General features: G+C 43.2%; 1 protein-coding gene across 2 annotated transcripts in view; it reads right to left on the reverse strand.

Moving 5' to 3' along the window:
* Window positions 1–15,713: 15,713 nt before the first annotated feature.
* sugct (succinyl-CoA:glutarate-CoA transferase) overlaps window positions 15,714–23,676 on the reverse strand; it is a 171,918-nt gene continuing 163,955 nt past the window's right edge. For both annotated transcript variants that reach the window (XM_055929264.1, XM_055929265.1), the window contains one exon: window positions 15,714–18,489. In XM_055929264.1, coding sequence (XP_055785239.1) covers window positions 18,326–18,489 — 164 coding nt within the window. In that variant the 3' untranslated portion in view covers window positions 15,714–18,325. The remainder of the gene's footprint in view (window positions 18,490–23,676) is intronic.

Raw genomic sequence — 23,676 nt, forward strand, 5'->3', positions numbered from 1 at the left:
CAGATCCATTGTCCTGGGTGGAAGGCAAAACACAAGTTCCGCTTCTGGAAAGTCATATTCCTGGTCGTAATGATGGTGAGTTGACGTTGCTCTTATATTCAGTAGTTCCTCCCGACTGTATGTAATAAAACCTAAGATTACCTGGGGTACCAATGTAAGAAATAACACGTAAAAAAACAAAATACTGCATATTTTCCTAGGAACTCGAAGCGAGGCGGCCATCTCTGTCGGCGCCGGAACAACTGTAACGATGTATGCCTCCCGATTGGTGCAGTGGTCTAAGGCATTGCATTGCAGTGCTAGCTGTGCCACTAGAGATTCTGGGTTCGAGTCCAGGCGACCCATGGGGCGGCGCACAATTGGCCCAGCGTCGTCTGGGTTAGGGGAGGGTTTGCCAGCTTGGATGTCCTTGTCCCACCACGCACTAACAACTCCTGTGGCGGGTTGGCCGCAGTGCATGCTGACACGGTTGCCAGGTGTATGGTGTTTCCTCTGACACATTGGTGCGGCTGGCTTCTGGGTTAAGTGGGCATTGTGTCAAGAAGCAGTGCGGCTTGGTTGGGTTGTGTTTCAGAGGACACACGGCTCTCGGCCTTCGCCTCTCCCGACTCCGTACGGGAGTTGCAGCGATGAGACAAGACTATAATTATCAACTGGATATCATGAAAATGGGGAGAAAAAAGGGGTAACAAAAAATAATAACTGTAACGATGTATTTGAGAGACAGCAAGTTCTCTTTGTGCAAATGTATTTATATTTTCAATAAAGATTTGGAAAGGAAATATAGTTGACATGCTGTCAACAATCCTTTGATTCTAAGCCAACCTCGCCTGTTGTGCTCCACGCTTGCACACACATCAGTTTTGTTGCTAAACAACACACCTTTCTATAGTCATATTTGGTAGGAAGTTAACAGAAGAAAACACTCTGGAAATTAGTAAAACTGGAAGGTACCATCTGTCCAATAAGAAACACTTGATTTTATTTTTCATTTACACTTAGCTTGCTCAGTCTATGATAATTCTTGAAAATAAGTATTTCCTTTCCGTAGTACCAGTGAATTTAACTGCTCGCCATATGAAATAAAGAAAGCTAAAATACTTCCATATTCCTCAGGCAGCCACACAGATGTGTTTTGCATTCAACCTCCTGTCCTTTCCCAGCACTTCAGTTAAAACCATAGATTCGTCTTTAGTCTGGTTATTTCATCTCATTGCATGTTATTTCTTTAGAAAATATGGGGTAGGGGTGGGAATCAATTGCTGCTATGGAAATGGGGTACACACACGAAACTGGAAGTGATGGTGGTGCGGTTCAGTTCCCATTGGCTGAGGCCAGGGCAGTGCAGCGTGGGCCGTGGGGGGAAAGGTAATGTCATGAACAGCTGCCCCAGCTGGATAATCGGTCCGTCCCCTTAAAGCGTCAGCAGACCGCATGCGGAAAACAGGAAGTCTTTTCCACAGCTCTCCTCGGACTTCATATCAATGTGCTCAAAATGAGATGATGAGGTCTTATATAAAATATTACATAAAAACAACATTGCTTGAACTTTGGACCATTTGTTGTTTATCTTTGGTATTTCCTGCATTAGTCCTCTTTTATTCACCTATTTGCAACCGGATTCTGAACCCTGAATGTTTATCAGATACATTTCCCAAATCACCGGCATCCCTCTAATCGCTCCCGAGGGAGACAGTCTGAAAATAGAAGCAGAAAAACATTATAATGTGCATCACACTATCCGTCCGCTATTGTGGCTGTAGAAACATAATCATATCCATGGGTCCTTATGCCATGTCTATTTGCATGACACCCATAGCAATTCAAGTTCCCTGTTTGGTTACCCCATGTTTAGTCATCTTTAGGGTTCGACTCGATCCGCAATCGTGGAAGATGCATGTTATAGTGTGATTGAAATTTAAAGGCATTGCTCCCGCATTCGCAGACTGCATTCACAGTAAACACTGCATATGTCGGCTTATTCGGAAATTACCTTTACATTTAAATCGCGCTACACCACAGATCCTCCACGATACAGATTGAATCAGCTCCTTACTTCCTCCCTTCATTGAATAATCACTGTTTTGACATGACTAGATTGGGGTAAAATAGCTTTCCATTGCAAGGCTTTCCCCAATTATGTCTTGTCCGATTAGTGACTTTAAAGAGGCGATGAAGGAAGGATGCACTTGAAGAGTATTCGAACAAGGCCTAGTTCAGGATTGTTCAAAGTCCTATGTGGATCAAAAATGAACAATGGCTGTGTATTCCTGAGGTGTATTCACCATGAACCAAATGGATGCAAACAGGCCGAAACTGGGAGGGACTAACCTGGGCTTATCCAATAAGAAACGTTTGTTTCCGTTGCAGAAGCATCTCTGTAACTCATGAGAATTAGAGCCACGTAATAGCACAGGAGTGACTCAAGACCACCACATTTTGGGTTATGATCAGAGGGATTATGTTTAAAACAGCAGTATATAGCACTTTATTGATAATTTCATTGCACACAGATATTAAGAGCTATTTGAATGAGGAATTGTAAGCACTGTCAATATAATACTGGGAATTATAAAAATAAAAAAAACACTGGTAAGCCCGTTAATTACTATGTAAATACATAGTAACAAAAACAAAATATGTAGTAACAGTTTAGTCTAAAACTTACTTACTAGTAATCAAGCAAGTAAGCACTATATACTTAATTAGTAAATAAAAAAGTAAATTTGTTTTATTATAGGTAAATACAAGTAAGTAAAAAGGTAGGTATAACTAAGTAACAGCTAATAACTACAGTATGTAAATACCTAGTCACGCCACTATTTCAATATAATATATAAGAAACTCCAAGGAACACAGTCACAAAATGTAATTATATACTAACACATTTTAGTCCTAAAGGTAAGTACAAGTAAGAACCAGCTTAATCCTATGGGAATACATAGTCATGCCAGTCTCTTTCAAAGCAATATCTAAGAAATACCAATAAACATACATGGTAATTTATCATTTATTACCACGTAATTACCCCAAAAATTGCTTCCAAGTCACCCTCGTGTTTATATTATCTCCAGCTATTTCGATGTACTTTACCTTTACCTACCATGTATGTTCGTAGCTTGGTGTGGGTGAAGATGATGTGTTACCGATGGTGTCTTTCAAAACCTACCCAAATCAAAAACCGTGGATTGATGGCAGCCCTGACGGGAAACTGAACGAGACAGATGCTGCTTATAACACGGCAAGTTGACCGGAGACAATTGTATGGTTAAACAGTACAAATGCAATCTATGCAGATCCATCAAGATGGCGATACCCAAGTACAGGGACAAAATGGAGGAGCAATTCAGTGGGTCGGATATGAGGCGTATGTGGCAGGGGCCAGTGGTGAAAAAAGTACCCAATTGTCATACTTGAGTAAATTTTAAAATACCTTAGTAGAAAATGACTCAAGTAAAAGTCACCCAGTAAAATAATACTTGAGTAAAAGTCTAAAGGTATTTGGTTTTAAATATACTTATGTATCAAAAGTAAAAGTTAAACTATAAATTACTTCAAATTCCTTTTGTTAAGCAAGTCAGACGGCACCATAAAATGTTTTATTTTCTGATAGCCAGAGGCAAACTCCAACACTCAGACATCATTTATACATGAATGATGTTCTCTTGATAAGTGTGTGAATTGGACAATTTTCCTGTCTTGCTAAGCATTCAAAATGTAACGAGTACTTTTGGGTGTCAGGAAAAATGTATGGAGTAAAAGGGACATTATTTTCTTTAGGAATTTAGTGAAGTGAAAATAAAAGAAGTCAAAAATATTAATAATAAAGTCATGTACAGATACCCCAAACAACTGACCAGGGTGCCAACGTTGGAACTCAGCGATGAGGCCTGGGTCCAGGATGTCTCTAGCGGGGACCCAGCACCTCTCCTCTGGGCCACAACCCTCCCAGTCAACCAGGTACTGGAATCCCCTGCCCCATTATCAAACCATCAGGAGGCGCATCATCGTGTACGCCGGTTGGCCGTCGATGATACGGGGAAGAGGGGTGGGCCTAGAAACAGGAGACAAAGGGCTGTGAGACATGTTTAATCCTAGACACATGAAAAGTGGGATGCATACGGAGGGTATGGGGTAACAGAAGACGAACAGCAGAGGGGCTAATAATCTTGGAGATGCGGAAAGGGCCGATAAAATGGGGGGAAAGTTTGTGGGACTCCACCCGGACGGGCAGGTCTCGAGTGGACAGCCATACCCGCTGCCTGAGAAGATACCGGGGAGTTGGGGTTCTGTGGTGGTCCGCTTGTCGTCGATACCTGCAGGTGGTCTTGAGAAGAGCTGACCGGGCTCTCTTCCAGGTACGGCGACAGCGGCGGACAAACATCTGGGCTGAGGGTATGCCGACCTCTTCGAGAGGCGAGAGCCCAGTGGTAGAGCAGGGGGGGATGTTGTGGGCGTATTCAACCCACACGAGTTGCTGGCTCCAGGTGGTGGGGTTGGTGGAGACAAGGCAGCGAAGAGTCGTCTCAAGGTCTTGATTGGCTCGCTGACTGGCCGTTGGACTGAGGGTGGAACCCAGAGGACAGGCTGGCCGATGACCCAATGAGCATGCAGAATGCCTTCCAGGAACGGGACGAGAACTGAGGAATCTGGTTGGAGACCATGTCCACCGGGAGTCCATGGATCCGGAAGACGTGTTGTACCATGAGGTGGGCCGTCTCTTTGGCAGAGGGTAGCTTGGGGAGGGGAATGAAGTGGCGAAAACCGGTCCACCACTGTCAGGATAGCGATGTTGCCATTAGACGGGGGAAGACCCGTGATGAAGTCCAGGGATATGTGAGACCAGGGACGGTGAGGGACAAGCAGATGTTGAAGGAGACCAGCCGGAGCTTGCAGAGGAGTCTTGTTCTGCGCACAGACCGTGCAGGCGGCGACGAATGCAGAGATGTCCGGGACCATGGTCGGACACAAAAAATGTTGCCGCACAAAGGCCAGGGTTTGACGGGAGCCCGGGTGGCCTCCATGACCGAGGAGCGGACAGCGTTAGGAACAAACATCCGGTTATCTGTGCCCCCCTGGGGTTCGGCTAGGAACGCAGCGCCTCACGGACCTGCTTCCCTATTTCCCAGCTGAGTGCTGTCATCAGGCACGAGGTGGGAAGGATCGTCTTGGGGTGCGAGAGTATAGCCACGGGGCTATAGTGGCATGACAGCGCTTCTGGCTTAATATTCTTGCATCACGGTCGATAGGAGAGGGAAAAGATCACTTCTCTAGGCTAGGTGAAACGGTAGCGTCCCACCTGATCAACATCCAGTGAAAGTGCAGGGCGCCAAATTCAAACTACAGAATTGTAAATATTTGACATTCTTGAAAATACACATGCAATATGTCAAAAATAAAGCTTAACTTCTTGTTAATCCTGCCGCGGTGTCAGATTTCAAAAAGGCTTTACGGCGAAACAAACCATGCAATTATCTGAGGACAGCACCCCACCATACAAATAAATGCATAACAATAATTTTCAACCAGGCAGGTGACGACACAAAAGTCAGAAATAACGATATATGCCTTACCTTTGAAGATCTTCTTCTGTTGGCACTCCAATATGTCCCAGAAACATCACAAATGGTCCTTTTGTTCGATAAACTTTTTTATATCCCCGAAATGTCCATTTATTTGGCGCGTTTCATTCAGAAAACACTGGTTCCAAATGTCCCAACATGACTAGAAATTATCTAATAAGTTACCTGTAAACTTTGTCCAAACATTTCAAACAACTTTCCTAATCCATCCTTAGGTATCCTAAAATGTAAATAATCGATCAAATTTAAGACGGAATATACTGTGTTCAATAGCGGATAAAATCAAAGTGGAGCGAGCTACAGGTCACGCGCCCCAAACAAAAGAGTCCACTTGGCTTGACACTCATTCTGAATAGCCGTACTTCATTTCTCAAAGGAAAAACATCAACCAATTTCTAAAGACTGTTGACATCTAGTGGAAGCCATAGGAACTGCAACCAGGTGCCTCATAAATCCATAGAAACCCAATTGAAAACACAGTGAACTCAATTTTTCCCTCCCTGGATGGTTTGTCCTCGGGGTTTCGCCTGCCAAATAAGTTCTCTTATATTCACAGACATCATTTTAACAGTTTTAGAAACTATCCAAATATACCAATATGCATATGCTAGCTTCTGGGCCTGAGTAGCAGGCAGTTTACTTTGGGCCCGCTTTTCATCTGGACGTCAAAATACCCCACCCTATCCCAAAGAAGTTAAACAGGGTGAAAAGCAGTGCCCACCTAGCTTGCCTGGAATTGAGACGCTTGGCGGTGTGGAGATATTCCAGGTTCTTGTGATCTGTCCACTGTCGTGGCATTTTCCTGTATTACCATATGAGGAGAGTTACAAACCACACACCAGTCAGAGTTATACTTAAACTTCATATTTAATAATAATTACACTTTGCAATAGCATTTGACTTTCAACAATTCACTATCTCTAATGAATTGTTCAGAGTGTTAACCTCTCTTGGGTACGTGAGATGTTAGCGTCCCACCTCTTCAACAGCCAGTGAAACTGCTGGGCGCCAAATTCAAATACAGAAAAACTCATTATAAAAATTCAGAAAACAAAACATATTTTAAATAGGTTTAAAGATGAACTTCTTGTGAATCCAACCACGGTGTCAGATTTAAAAAAATGCTTTACGGCGAAAGCATACCTTACGATTATTTGAGAACATAGCCCACTAGACAAATCATTACAAACAGTAACCAGCCAAGTAGAAGAGTTACACAAGTCAAAAATAGAGATCAAATGAATCCCTTACCTTTGATGATCTTCATATGGGTGCACAGCAGATTAATTTACTCAATAAATGTTCCTTTTGTTCGATAGTCTCTTTATATCCAAAAACCTCAGTTTTGTTTGCGCGTTTTCTTCAGTAATCCACAGCGCAAACGCAGTCAAAACAGGCAGACAAAAAAATCCTAATTGTATCTGTAAAGTTCATAGAAACATGTCAAACAATGTTTATATTCAAGCCTCAGGTTGTTTTCAGCCTAAATAATCGATAATATTTCAACCGGATAATAACGTCGTCAATTTAAAAGGTAAACGAGAAAGGCACTCTCGGTCTCGCGCATGAAAAAGCTCTGTGACACTTTAGGGTCCACTCATTCAGACTGCTCTTACTTCCTGATTCTTCAGAATACAAGCCTGAAACTATTTCTAAAGACTGTTGACATCTAGTGGAAGGCATAGAAACTGCAATTTGAGTCATAAGTCAATGGATACTCTAATGGCATTGAATAGAAAACTACAACCCCCCCCAAAAAAACTACTTCCTGAATGGACTTTTCTCAGGTTTTTGCCTGCCAAATCAGTTCTGTTATACTCACAAACACTATTTTAACAGTTTTGGAAACTTTAGAGTGTTTCTATCCAAATCTACCAGTTATATGCATTTCATATCTTCTGGGCCCGAGAAGCAGGCAGTTTAATTTGGGCATGCATTTCATCCAAAATTCCGAATGCTGCCCCCTACCCTAGAGAAGTTAAGATAATGGCAACTGAGATCTTTTATAGCAAAGATCCACCCCCCTAGTCGACATGACAAACCACAGATAATAGGAACTGTTCACAAAGAAAGACTTTTACTTGAGAGAGGAGTATCCCATAGCCAGATAGCATTCGCTATAAATTATCGTTCAGTTTGGTCTCTAAGACGAGGTTCTAATCTCGTTCCTGGTACTTCATAGTACAAAAACACCAACTCATCCAATGGCATATATCAATTGTCAACTCTAGATACTCCCACCTCAAGTAAACCCCTCTTGACCCCACTCCTGGACAAGCTCACTGAGGGGAGTGAGCCTCTAGGTCTTACAATATCCCAAGATAAGTGCAACATCAGAGGGGACATACAATGGTTCCAGACACTGCCATACACCTCCCGCCAATGGGAAAAGGAGGGAGTGACTGACGCACAGACATTGTGGAGACAAGTAATTGGTTCCCCATTAATCAAACCATCCCTTCACATGGTTTAAGAATAGGTAAAGACACATTCACATATGAAGACAATGTTCCATTCTGTCCTCTTCCCTTTCTGATATTCTGCATAGCACCAGGGACATGTGAAAGACAAGCCTGACCTCTCCCCTCTCTGGTCCCGAAGTGACTGAGCCCTAGCTGAGAAGGGAAAAGTGCAACTGTCAACACTATAGTCCAACGGGATACATTCTAATGACAAGTATCTCACATAAGCATATAATGCAAATAAAACATCTTATCTATGTTACCCAACTAATTCTGATTCATCCGCCACACCACACAATGAACGGATGTTCCGCCTCCTCCACCCAGTGTCTCCACTCCTCCAAAAGGCGCAGGGATGTAACTTGAGGTCCAGGGCAGAATGCTGGGACAGGACAGCCCCCACTCCGACATCCGAAGCATCAGCCTCCCCACGAAGTAACAGGACGGGTCAAGATGTATCAATTTGGGAGCTGTGGTGAAGCGGTGTATGAGTTCACGAAATGCCCGGTCAGCAACTGGGGACCTCGTGAACGGAACCTTGGGAGAGGTGAGTGCTGACAGGGGGGAAGCCAGGGTGCTGTAGCCCCAGATAAAGCGGGGATAAAAGTTGGAAAATCCCAGGAAACGTTGCAGCTGCACTCTGGACGTAGGCTGGGGCCAATCCACTTCTGCCCCACCTTCCCGGGATCCATCTGTACATTCCCTGCAGCAATGATGTAACCAAGGAAGGGGATGGTGGAGCGATGGAGGACCTGTTGGATGTGGAGCACGTGTTCTTGGGCTGAGTGGGAGAAAACGAGGATGTTGTCAAGGTAGATGAAGATGAACCGGTTCAACATGTCGTGGAGAACGTCATTGACCAGGGCCTGGAACACTGCTGGGGCGTTGGTAAGGCCAAATGGCATGACCAGATATTCGTAGTGACCGCTGGCCATGGTGAAGGCAGTCTTCCACTCGTCCCCCTTCCGTATCCGAATCAGGTTGTAGGCATTCCGCAGGTCCAACTTGGAGAAAAGGTGCCCCCCTGGAGCGGCCCGAAGGCCGAGGCGATGAGTGGTAGTGGGTAGCGGTTCTTAACCGTGATGTCATTGAGGCACCGGTAGTCAATGCAGAAGCGCAGGGTTTTGTTCTTCTTCTCCACAAAGAAGACTGCGCTGGCGGGGGAGGCAGAAGGACAGATACACCCTGCAGCTAGGGAGTCCTCGATGTAGGTCTCCATAGCCTTGGTTTCCGGACCCGGGGCTGTGGGTGCCTGGGAGAAGGTCGATCCCGCAGTCATAGGGTCGGTGCGGAAGAAGTGAAGTGGTCCGGGCCTTACTGAAATCCTCCCTGAGGTCCTGGTACTCCGCGGGAATGGCAGGAAGGTTGCACTGACTTCAGACAATGGGCGTGGCAAAATGGGCTCCAGCCCATGATGGCACCCGCAGTCCAGTCAAAGAGGGAATGGTGTTGCTGGAGCCATGAGAATCCCAATACCACAGGAACCTGAGGAGACTTAATTAGCATGAATTGGATAGCCTCACTGTGGTACCCTGACACTCGATGGCCTAGAGAGCGCACATCCAGCGCTCTAACTTCCATGGGAATGGAGAGGGGCTGAGTGGGGATGGCTAGCTTGGACGCCAGGGTAGCGTCCATAAAATTCTCATCTGCCCCAGAGTCGATGAGTACCCGGAGAGATTTTGACTGGTTCCCTCACAGCAGGATGGCATGGAAAGGGGTGTGAGTAAGGGGAGAGGAAAAGTTCTCCCCGTATGGCCCACCAAAGTACTCACCCCTACTGGTGAGCCTGGTCTTCTAGTGGACAGGAGGACACGAAATGACCAGTAGTCCCGCAATACAGGCACCTCTACAAGTGAAGCCAGTGTAGATGTTCGGCTGGGGACAGTCTAGCTCTGCCTAGTTGCATCGGCTTAGGAAGAGGTGATTCTGCAGACTTCAGAGACTCTCGGGGGAACTCTGGTAGCCTCGAGTCCTCTCGGCAATGGAGATGTCGGGACTTCCGGGATACCTCGGAGACGAGGTGGAATTGTTTGGCGGGCGAGTGGAATCGGACCCCCTCTCCTTCCCGCGTTCCCGTAGCCACCCATTGATCCGGATGGTAAAGGCAATGAGTGAGTCGAGATCCATCCGTAGTTACTGGGCTGCTAGTTCGTCCTTAACCTCCTACGATACTTTGTGCAGGAACGTGTCGAACAGCGATTCCGGGTTCCAGGCAGCTGCCAACGTGTGACTCTCAGCTGCCAACGTGTGAATATCCACAGCATAGTCTGCCACATTGCGGGAGTCTTACCGAAGCTGGAGGAACTTCCGGGCAGTCTCTCTCCTGGACAATGGAGAATCAAAAACTACGCACTCCTCCAGACTGAAGCATACGTGCAACTGTTGCTCTCACATGGCCGAATCCCAGGTGAGAGCCCTCCTGGTACGTTATCTTCGAGCAGTCCGAGGGGTAGGAAGAGGGCTGCTGCTCGATGATGATAGAACACTGCGCGAGAAACACCGTCAGTTTGGGAGGAGATGGCTTTGCGGAGCTGGTCTGAGTCTGCTGGGTCCGTCAAGGCCAGTTCGTAGGCTCAGGAGAAGACCCAGATGCAGACAGTTTCAAAGTAACAGAAGTTAATAACAAAAACAGGGGGGCAGGCAAACGACAGGTCAAGGGAAGGCAGAGGAAAGTAGTCCAGAGCAGAGTCCTAAAGGTACTTCATGACTGGCAGGCCCCAGGGTCAGGGCAGGCATAGGTCAGTAATCCAGGGTGGTGTGACAAGGTACTGAACAACAGGCAGGCTCAGGGTCAGGGCAGGCAGAATGTTCAATGTGGAAAAGCTATAAAACAGGAACTAGAGACAGAAAGGTGCATGGGGAAAAAACGCTGGTTGGCTTGACAAAACAAAACTAACTGGCAACAGACAACACAGGTATAAATACACTAGGGATAATGAGGAAGATGGGCGACACCTGGACGGGGGTGGAGACAAGCACATAGATAGGTGAAACAGATCAGGGTGTGATAAACGACCCTATGCACACAGCCAAGAAAACACAGGAGTGGCTTCAGGACAAGACTCTGAATGTCCTTGAGTGGCCCAGCCAGAGCCCGGACTTGAACCCAATCTAACATCTCTGGAAAGACCTGAAAGTAGTGCAGCAACGCTCCCCATCCAACATGACAGAACTTGATAGGATCTGCAAAGAAGAATGGGAGAAACTCCCCAAATACAGGTGTGCCAAGCTTGTAACGTCAAACCTAAGAAGAATGGCGCCAGAGAGGATGGCTGATGTTTTACGTGCTCCTAACCAACTGTGTAATTTGTTCATTTTTTACGTTGTTTGTAACTTATTTTTTGACTTATTTTGTACATAATATTGCTGCTACCATCTCTAATGACCAAAAATAACTTCTGGACATCAGAAGAGAGATTACTCACCATGAACTGGGAGAAGCTTTTTCCTTTAATGAGTCAGACGTGAAGGATATACTGCTTTCCCGGGAATAGGCCCAAATCTCCGTCATTTGAGTGAAGAGAAGACAGACAAAAAGGGGCGGAGGTCGGCCTGTCTTCTGAGAATTCGTAGGCAAGCGAGTAAACCCCCACTGCCATCCGTTCTATTGGCCAAATTGCAATCATTGGAAAATAAATTGATGATCTACGAACAAGAAAACTATCAACGGGACATTAAAAACTGTAATATCTTATTTTTCACCTAGTCGTGGCTGAACGACGACATTAATAATATACAGCTGGTGGGTTTTACACTGTATCGGCAGGATAGAACAGCAGCCTCTGGTAAGACATGGGGCGTCAGTCTTTGTATATTTGTAAACAACAGCTGGTGCATGATATCTAAGGAAGTCTCGAGGTTACGCTCGCCTGAGGTAGAGTACTGCAACAACATTTCCCCATGGGGACAATAAAGTCAGTAAGTTAGTAAGTAAGCAAGTAAGTATCTCATGATAAGCTGCAGACCACACTATCTACCAAGAGAGTTTTCATCTATATTTTCTTAGCTGTCTACATACTACCACAGACCGATGCTGGCACTAAGACCGCACTCAATGAGCTGTATACCACCATAAGCAAACAGGAAAATGCTCATCCAGAGGCGCCACTCCTAGTGGCTGGGGACTTTAATGCAAGGGAAACTTAAATCCGTTTTCCCAACTTTCTACAAGCATTTTAAATGCGCAACCAGAGGGAAAATAAACTCTAGACCACCTTTACTCCACACACAGAGACACGTACCAAGCTCTCGCTCACTCTCCATTTTGCAAATCTGACCATAATTCTATCCTCCTGATTCCTACTTACAAGCTCAAATTAAATCAGGAAGCGCCAGTGACTATGTCAATAAAAAAGTGGTCTGATGAAGCAAATGCTAAACTACAGGACAATTTTGCTAGCGTAGACTGGAATATGTTCTGAGATTCTTCTGATGGTATTGAGAAGCACCCCACATCGGTCACTGGCTTCATCAATAAGTGCATGTAATGCCCGGGGTTTTGTGGATGAAGGAGTCAGACGCAGGAGACAGAGAGCGTTCCAATTTAATTCCCAACAAGGGTGAACACGACGCCACTCTAAATGTAATGCTCCACCACATAAAATGAGAACATGAAATAACAAGACACAACGTACACGAACCGTGACACACAAGAAATGTACTACCTGTACACACAACAATCCCGCACACCCAGCAGGCAGGGCTGCTGGGTAATAAAGCCCCACTAATCACCCTAACCACAAACAGGTGTGACTACTAAACAAAAAGGGAGGGGGAGGAAAAGTCAGTAGCAGCTAGTAGGCCGTTGACGACGACCGCCGAGCGCCACCCGAACAGGAAGGGGAGCCACCTTTGGTGGGAGTCGTTACAGTGCATTTATGACGTCATTCCCCACAGTGACTGTACGTATATACCCCAACCAGAAGCCATGAATTACAGGCAACATCCGCACTGAGCTAAAGGGTAGAGCTGCAGATTTCAAGGAGCTTATAAAAAATCCCACTATGCCCTCTAACGAACCATCAAACAGGCAAAGCATCAATACAGGACTAAGATCGAATCGTACTACACCGGCTCTGACACTCGTCGGGTGTGGCAGGGCTTGCAATCTATTACAGACTACAAAGGGAAGCACAGCCGAGAGCTGCACAGTGACACGAGTATACCAAACGAGCTAAATTACTTCTATGCTCGCTTCAAAACAAGAAACACTGAAAAATGCATGAGAGCATCTGCTGTTCCGGATGACTGTGTGATCACTCTCTCCGCAGCCGATGAGAGTAAGACCTTTAAACAGGTCAACATTCACAAGGCCGTAGGGCCAGTGTACTCCGAGCATGCTCTGACCAACTGGCAAGTGTCTTCACTGACATTTTCAACCTCTCCCTGTCTGAGTCTGTAATACCAATATGTTTCAAGCAGACCATCATAGTCTCTGTGCCTAACAACACTAAGGTAACCTGCATAAATGACTACCGACCCGTAGCACTGACGTCTGTAGCCATGAAGTGCTTTGAAAGGCCGGTTATGGCTCACTTCAACACCATCATCCCAGAAACCCTAGACCCAACCCAATTTTCTTACCGCCCTAACAGATCCACAGATGATGTAATCTCTATTGCACTCCACACTGCCCTTTCCCACCTGTACAAAAGGAACACCTATGTGAGAATGCTATTCATTGACTACAGTTCAGCATTTAACATTTACATTACATTTAAGTCATTTAGCAGATGCTCTTATCCAGAGCGACTTACAAATTGGAAAGTTCATACATTTTCATCCTGGTCCCACCATGGGAATTGAACCCTGGTCCCCCCGTGGGAATTGAACCCACAACCCTGGCGTTGCAAGCGCCATGCTCTACCAACTGAGCCACACGGGACCATTTAACACCATAGTGCCCTCAAAGCTCATCACCAAGCTAAGGACCCTGGGACTAAACACCTCCCCCTGGATCCTGGACTTCCTGACGGGCCGCCCCTAGATGGTAAAGGTAGGTAACAACACATCTGCCACAGTGATCCTCATAACGGGGGCCCCTCATGGGTGCGTGCTCTGTCCCCTCCTGTACTCCCTGTTCACTCATGACTGCATGGCCAGGCACGACTCCAACACCATCATTACGTTTGCCGCTGGTAGGCAGTGGTAGGCCTGATCACCGACAACGACGAGACAGTATATAGAGAGGAGGTCAGAGACGTGGCCATGTGGTGCCAGGACAACAACCTCTCCCTCAACATGATTAAGACTAAGGAGATGATTGTGGTCTACAGGAAAAGAAGGACCGAGCATGCCCCCATGCTCATCGACGGGCCTGTATTGGAGCAGGTTGAGAGCTTCAAGTTCCTTGGTGTCCACATCACCAACAAACTAATATGGTCCAAGCACAAGACAGTTGTGAAGAGGGCACGACAAAAACCTTTCCCCTACAGGAGACTGAAAAGATTTGGCATGGGTGCTCATATCCTCAAGGTTTTACAGCTGCACCATCGAGAGCATCCTGACTGGTTGCATGACTGCCTGGTATGGCAACTGCTCGGCCTCAGACAGCAAGGCACTACAGAGGGTAGTGCGTACCGCCCGGTACATCACTGGGGCCAAGCTTCCTGCCATCCAGGACCTCTATACCAGGTGGTGTCAGAGGAAGGCACTAAAAATTGTCAAAGACTCCAGCCTCATAGACTGTTCTCTCTGCTACCACATGGCAAGCGGTACTGGAGTGCCAAGTCTAGGTCCAAGAGGCTTCTAAACAGCTTCTACCCCAAAGCCATGAGACTCCTGAACATCTAATCAAATGGCTACCCAGACTATTTTCATTGACCCCCCCCCCTCCCCTACGCTGCAGCTATTCTGTTTATTATCTATGCATAGTCACTTTAATAACTCTACCTACATGTACATATTACCTCAATTACTTCGACTAACTGGTGCCCCCCACATTGACTCTGTACTGGTACCCCCTGTATATAGCCTCGCTATTGTTATTTTACTGCTGCTTTTTAAGTATTTGTTACTTTTATTTATTTATTTTTTGTGGCATTGCTTAAAATTGCATTGTTGGTTAAGGGCTTGTAAGTAAGCATTTCACTGTAAGGCTGTTGTTTTCAGCGCATGTGACAAATACAATTTGATTTGATTTAAGGCTGTAATCACTGCCAAAGATGCTTCAACAAAGCACTGAGTAAAGGGTCTGAATACTTATGTAAATCAAATATTTATTTATTTATAATACATTTGCAAAAAATGTCTAAATGCCTGTTTTTGCTTTGTCATTATTGGATATTGTGTGTAGATTGATGAGGGGAAAAAACAATTTAATCCGTTTTAGAATAAGGCTGTACTTTCCGAATGGATTGTACAAGCGAATATATTGATAAAAGGCACCTTATCCTCGAGAGATTTACACGGTTATCAAAATGTCACACCAGGGTAAGCCTATTCGAAACAGCCATTATTTTAAGTGTTTCTAAAATCCCTTATGGGAAAAATGAATGGTGGAAAAACGATTGCAACCATTTCCCTGCATGACCGCTAGGTTTCATGGGTATTATGACTGATACTGTGGTACTCTATAGCCATTGGTTATATCCATCTAAAGGACCCATGAGCATGTCATATTGGGAGCATGTCAAATTGGGTGTCAAATGAAAGATAAGAGTCTATATATATTTTTTTATTTTATTAAGGCATATATACATTTTTCAACAATCTTCCATCCTAAAATTAGGAATAAGCAAATGCTTTGATTTCTGGTCAAGCAGATGGAAAAGGGGTCTCAGACGACATATACCAGAAAAAGTCTTAAAAGGTATTAGAAATACATTAAAACACATTAATGTTGAAGTAAAGACCCCTACCAACTAATATCAACACTTATATTTAGTTTTGGAGAAATTAATTGACTTGTGTAAGTTTAAGAAACATTTCCTTGTGCCTAGTTCCGTTACCGAAAACCAACAAATCTTTAAGATATTTTCTAATTTCTCCCCCATGAGGTGGAAGGATAATGAAAGTTCACAGATGTAACAAGTAAAAGCTTAAATATCAATAGTTATAGTGTATTTACCGATATCAAGTTTGTTTAAGAATTATATAGTGATGAAACTCGTAATTCTGTAACCAAATCGGTAATGGAATTACTGAAAAACCCATAATGGATTTATTGCAATTGAATTGTCTACAATGGGAAATCACAGTAGTCACAAAACACAGTTGGATCACTTTCACTTTTCTCCCTTCATCTACCACACTGTTATGTTCACTGTTATGTTTTTTTCTCTTTCTGTCATTTGGTAATCAAAGCAAGACTGTGAAAACAGTTTGGACAACGCCTTCCTCTCACTCTTCCTCTCTCTGGCCGGAAACAATCTCAGAAGTCTATGTTTCACACGTTTGGACAGCACAGTACAGTACATTAAAGAAAAGTACAATACAGTAAGGTACAGCAAAGTAGGGTACAGTATAATGTACCGTACTAAATACATCTACTTTACTGTTCTGTACTGTGCTCTACTGTGCTGTGATGTCCAAACTTATGAAACAAAGACGTCTAAGATTGTTTCAGATTTGGTCTGGTCCGCACCAACCAAATGTGATCTTGTTTGGGGTCAGAGCTCATTACCATTTTAGCCCGTGTGTAGATTAATACCCAAATATGCCAAAGAAGGATATTAGACAGTTCTACAGTTGTATACCTATTCAGGATGCATCACCATGAAGAGAATGATACTCATATGCTTCGGTATAGTACAGATCAGGGACCCATGATGTAATTCTGTTACCGTAATTCATTTACCGCGTGTAAATTCTCTTCACCTACTGTAATTCACTAACAAAAATATATTTGTTTAAACTCAAGGTGTCATGTCATAGCTGACACGCCACTCTTGGAATCTTAATTCGGAGCAGATATTTAACAGAGCTTTTTGGAAAATGTGGTCACATAAAAAAAGCTGACTGAGAATTTACTGTAATTCAGTTACAAAACTTTGCATCTGTACAGTTCTTCCAGTAAATGTGTTTTTGTGAAAAATTTTTGTTAAAATTGTTTAAAACAGTCCTTGTGCATAGAATTGTATGGTTCGTTAAACTTTGATATCAATGGTTACTGTTTGGCAAACATTTTTAAGGGAAAAATCGGATTCAAAGAGTAATTCCATTACTGTGGAACTGCCCCATTACATGGAACATTGTAATCTGTGGCATCCACTATATATCCATCACACCCAGGACATTGCCAACAAGATAGTTACATTTGTCATCCTTTTTAAGATTCAGATTCCTTTTTGCAACATTAGTTAGAAGGATACGTCCGTTTTAAATATCATACGGATTTTTTTAAATAAAAAATGTGCTGATTCATCTTTTCATTTGAGTGGTTTGAACCATAAGAAATGTTTAATTGCAATAGCTAAGAGGCAAAACATAGCTAAATGGTCACAAGACAAATAGTCCTGTGAAATAACAACAACGTTCAGAACCATTGTATTTGTTTCTAATGAATGTCAGGTCAACATTTACAAATCACCTAGTTGGATCTCACTGGTTGATAATAATCATTTGTTACATTTGTAAAGCACATTTCATGACAATAATCATTTCTAAGTTCATTAAAAGTATGCATCTCCAGCACAAATGTGCACTCGCTGAACATGGATCAACTCTGGATGTGATATAAAGGATTTAAGTGCAGTAATGAGTGATGACTGACCACCAATATAGCATTAAGCGATATCCTTCCAAAGGCTGAAGTGTTTTCCTGATTTCACTGGCCTGAGTGAAATGTCAGACCTACGGTAGAGTGTGAATCACAAAGTGATGCCATTGAGCCCCAGGAGAGATGCAAATAAAATGCTAGCTGGCTATGGAAAGGGTGTGTACATACATCATTATGTCATTATTGCTACATCTGTGTTTTAATTTTGCTCGCTGATGGTTATTCATGGTTTACAAAAACAAAACTTTGTATCACGGAAGTAACACAAAAAAAATCCTGCAGAGTCCAAACAGGGCTTAGGTGGAAATGCCTGACATTTCTGGAAAACCTAGGAATTTTGGGAAAGTTACCAGCATTTTGCAACCCTAGGTGGAACATGAACGTTTTCATTGGTTAACAGTTGTGCTCCATCCAGGGTGTGCACATTTCTCATATACCAATTTCACCAGTGCTCTTTCTCAATGATTATTTTCCAGATTCTTTGCGTCCGCTCTCTTCGCCTCCTTCATGTGGTGCTTACGTAGCTATCAGGGAAGAAGAATTGAGAGAGAGCACAGTTCTCAATGCACTTCATTCTGGGCAACTGTCCCTGATGCCAGCAGCTGATTGATGACATCATCACTATAGGACAGAGTCTCTCTGAGAACCTGTACAGTGTGTTGACCAATCACGGGAGGGGGCATCGGCTCCCTGCTCTCAAAGGTGCTGAATCGGACTGCTGGCCCTGTGGAAAAAGAGTAGATACAAATTGGTTACACTAAAAACAAATCTACAACTTCCGACTTTTAGTGCAGGTTATAAATGCTTCATAAAGCCTTCATAACACACTACATGTGTTACACATCATCTATAACCGTATGTCATGCTTTATAAAGGGTTCGTAAATGTGGCATAACTGTGTGACATAACCACCCATGTCAAATGTGACAACCCACTATGTCAAATATGACATAAACATGTGCTTTATAAAAGGTAAAATTGGCACTGCTTAATAAAGGCCTTATAAATCATTAAATTGAGCCTTCACAAAGCATTTATAACCATGCCATGCATCTTGGTAAAGCATTGCAATGCCAGGATAGTGGGTTTGATTCCCGGGACCATCCATGCATAATAATTTATTCACACATGACTGTAAGTCACTTTGGATAAAAGCGTCTGATAAATTATATATATTATATTACTCTAAAACATTTATAGGATGGCCTAACCTCTTTCCCTCTTGGGTGCATTGTCAATATTGGACCTGACCTTAACCTTCTCCGAAATGGTGTACTGCAGGATGTCACACACTCTAAAGTGCAGTCATGCACATCAAAAAACGTTGGTACGGCCTTTTAAAATGTTTTTTTTTTTTTATCCCCGAAATTAGATTCTCTCGGTTTTGGAAATTTCCCCCATTTTTTCAGGTTTTCCCATTTTCTTCACACTTTTTTTTAATAGAAAACAACCAAATGTCATTTTCTGTCTTCACAACAATGCTTAAACCACACCAGGGGATGACTTTTGAGGTTTGGTAAAAATCTAAGAAATTTCGATTTTTTGGGGTAGTTGGCCCTTTAATTCAGTGAGCATGCCCTGCAATGTTGTTTCGTTAGCAGGTTTTCTGTAGAGCAGTAATTGCATGTGATGATTATTTATTCCATATACAGTGATTTGCATTGTGGCCGCCTATGGAATGGGTGGAGTATAAAGCCAGCAACACTTCGTATTATTATTTATGGTGTATATATCATGAATAAATACAGGTCATTGACACTTTTTTACTATTACGTGGGGGACTTTTATTTTGATAATTTGAAAAATTCTGACATACTTTTTTAGTGTTGCTGACTTGACGCTGATCATATGGCGAGTTCGCAAATCAAATGCACACATGTGGTGCCACTGGAAAATGAACAACAATTGACTTACCCTTTGTTTATTTAAATAATGCTGAACACAAAAATAAACACAACATGGAACAAGTTCAAAGATTTAACTGAGTTACAGTTTATATAAGGAAATCAGTCAACTGAAAAAAATGTATTAGGCCCTAATCTATTTGGTTTTACATGACTGGGCAGTGGTGCAGCCATGGGTGGGCCTGGGAGGGCATAGGCCCATCCACTTGGCAGCCAGGCCCATCCACTGGGGAGACAGACCCAGCCAATTAGTTTTCCCCACAAAACACCTCAGATGATCCTGCAGGTGAAGAAGCCGGATGTGAAGTTCCTGGGCTGTCGTGGTTACACAAGGGATTATATTGGCAAAGGTGAAATGCATACGAATAGGGATGAAAACAAATTTGTGCACAAAATTAGAGAGAAATAAGCTTTTTTGTGCATATGGCACATTTCTTGGATTTTTTTATTTCAGCTCATGAAACATGGGACCAATACTTTACATGTTGCGTTTATATTTTTGTTCAGTGTAGTTTGTAGTAGTTGAGTGTTGAGTTAGATTACATTGTAGCTACCTCAATTGTTATTTCAAATACAGTTGGTGACTTCACAGCAATTGCTAGCTAGCTAGCCTAAATGTAGCAAGCTAGCAGGCTCAGCTATATAAAAATCCCTCTAGATACAGCCACGTCTCATGGTCACATCATGAGATTTGTAAATTAAAGAGGAATATAATCATACGAATCAAATGGAGTTTCCCCATCTCCCCATTTAGAGTTCCTGGCACAGCACAGAAATGCCTTATCCAGATGGTGTGACATGCTACCTTTCTTTGTTGTTACTTTTAAGGTTGGAACCAACATGCAGTACCTCCAGCAGGCAGAGAGGCAAGAACCATTTGTCTGCCAGCTCAGGGTCAAGCTACACTATGCACAGCCCTTTGCAATGTTCAATGTAATTGCATTGCTGGACTTTGTGAAAGTTAATGTATTTGAGTTGTTTAAAAAATGTACAAATACAAGGAAATGTATGTATGTTTAAAAATGTCTTTAATGTTCATTTGTTTTAGCTGTTAGTGATAATTCCATAAGTGTTAATACATTTGTGTTTATATCATTAAGCCTTTATGTACAGAATGTGTTATGAATGGCCAAATGTGTCTGACTTTATAGTAAGTAGAGTGCCATATGATATAAGGCATTTATGTATGTGTTATAAATGACCATAGGTGGCTGACCTTATAGTAAGTACAGCATCATATGATACAAACCATGTATGTACTGTATGTGTTATAAATGACCAAAGGGGTCTGACTTAAAGTGTTACAGTGTTTTGGGATATTTTTTAAATGTAACCTTTATTTAACCTTATTTACAATGACAGCCTACTAGGGAACAGTGTGTTAACTGCCTTGTTCAGGGGCAGAATGACAGATGTTTACCTTGTCAGCTCGGGGATTCGATCCAGCAACCTTTCGGTTACTGGCCCAACGCTCTAACCACTAGTCTACCTGCCGATATAGAGTCTTTATGGATGTCTTATGAAAAACGAAAAGGTTCTCTCACTTCAAACTAAGAATTACAGGACACAACATGAAGTGTAAATAAACTGGTTATTAACGGTATGCTGATTTATGAAGGTGAAAGGTATTTAAATGGGTTGATGTACATGCAAAGCTTGTGTTTGTGTGTGTGTCAGAACCATGATGATTTGGAGTAGGCCAACCTAAGACTACCACACCAGGTATTCCTCTTCTGCTAGAGACCTGTGCTTGATATTACGGAAATATTACATTTACATAGATATTCAGACCCTTTACTCAGTACTTTGTTGAATCACCTTTGGCAGTGATTACAGCCTCAAGTCTTCTTGGTTATGACGCTATAAGCTTGTTTCACCTGTATTTGGGTAGTTTCTCCCATTCTTCTCTGCAGATCCTCTCAAGCTCTGTCAGGTTGGATGGGGAGCGTCGCTGCACAGCTATCTTCAGGTCTGTCCAGAGATGTTTGATTGGCTTCAAGTCCAGGCTCTGGCTGTTCCACTCAAGGACATTCAGAGATTTGTCCCGAAGCCACTCCTGCGTTGTCTTGGATGTGTGCTTAGGGTCGTTGTCCTGTTTGAAGGTGAACCTTTGTCCCAGTCTGAGGTCCTGAGTGCTCTGGAGCAGGTTTTCATCAAGGATCTCTCTGTACTTTGTTCCGTTCATCTTTCCCTCAATCCCAACTAGTCTCCAAGTCCGTGCCGCTGAAAAACATCACCACAGCATGATGCTGCCACCACCATGCTTCACATAGGGATGGTGCAAGGTTTCATCCAGACATGACGCTTAAAATTCAGGCCAAAGAGTTCAATGTTGGATTCATCTGACCAGAGAATATTGTTTCTCACGGTCTGAGAGTCCTTTAGGTGCCTTTTGGCAAACTCCAAGTGGGGTGTCATGTGCCTTTTGCTGAGGAGTGGCTTCCGTCTGGCCACTCTACAACAAAGGCCTGATTGGTGAAGTGCTGCAGAGATGGTTGTCCTTCTGGAAGGTTCTCTCATCTCCAGAGTTCCTCTATGGAGCTCTGTCAGAGTGACCATCGGAATCTTGGTCACCTCCCTGACCAAGGCCCTTCTCCCCCGATTTCTCAGATTGGCCAGGCGGCCAGCCCAAGAAAGAGTCTTGGTGGTTCTAAACTTCTTCCATTTTAGAATGATGCAGGCCACAGTGTTCTTGGGGACCGTTAATGCTGCAGACATTTTTTGGTACCCTTCCCCAGATCTGTGCCTCGACACAATCCTGTCTCAGAGCACTACACACAATTCCCTCTACCTCATGGCTTGGTTTTTGCGCCGACATGCACTGTCAACTGTGGGACCTTATACAGTACAGACAGGTGTGTTTTTCCAAATCATGTCCAATCAATTGAATATACCACAGGTGGACTCCATTCAAGTTGAAGAAACACCTCAAGGATGATCAATGTCAAGTCTCATAGCAAAGGGTCTGAATACTTACGTAAATAAGGTATTTAAAAAAAACAAATTATACATTTGCAAAATTTCCTAAAAACCTGTTTTCACTTTGTCATTATAGGGTATTGTGTGTAGAATGATGAGGAAAAACTTTTATTTAATCAATTTTAGAATAAGGCTGTATTGTCACAAACTGTGGAAAAAGTGAAGGGGTCTGAATACTTCCCGAATGCACTGTATAGGCCTAATAAACGATTTATGAATGCTCTATAAAGCCCAGATGTAGTTAATAAAAAATGGGACCCAAGTTGGGGTAAACAAACCTGAGAATAGTACAATTTAAAAGATGTGGAATTAATGGAGTTGAGAATTGACCTGGATTCATTATTCTGGGGTTTCAGTGATAAGGCTTTCATCATGACAGACAGAGACACATAGATAACACATAGATGAGACTGCTCTGATTGTTCCAACACTGAATGAATTTGGTGAAACTAAGAGTGAAAGAGAAGTAAAAACATATGTTAAGACACTTCCTATATTTCAACAAACCAGCTGTCACGTTCTGACCATAGTTCTTGTGTGTTTTGCTTGTTTTAGTGTTGGTCAGGACGTGAGCTGGGTGGGCATTCTATGTTGTGTCTAGTTTGTCTGTTTCTATGTTTGGCCTAATATGGTTCTCAATCAGAGGCAGGTGTTTTGTGTTTTCTCTGATTGGGAATCATATATAGGTGGCTTGTTTTGTGTTGGGGTTTGTGGGTGGTTGTTTCGTGTCTTTGTGTTTTCTCTGCACCAGATAGGGCTGTATCGGTTTGCCACATTTGTTATTTTGTATTCGTTGTAGTGTTCATTGTTTATCGTTTTATTAAACATGTTGAGCACTGGCTACGCTGCGTGTTGGTCCGATCCCTGTTACACTCTCTCTTCTCGTGAAGAGGAGGAAGGCTGTCGTTACACCAGCGTAGATGATGCTAAAGATACCATCCATTTCCTCATCCAACTTCCTTTTCTCACTCGCATCCCTACTGTAAGTATTCACATCTTATTCCATATTTTGTTGTGTTACAGCCAGA

This window comes from Salvelinus fontinalis, chromosome 7, assembly GCF_029448725.1.
Source record: "Salvelinus fontinalis isolate EN_2023a chromosome 7, ASM2944872v1, whole genome shotgun sequence".
Lineage (NCBI taxonomy): Eukaryota > Metazoa > Chordata > Actinopteri > Salmoniformes > Salmonidae > Salvelinus > Salvelinus fontinalis.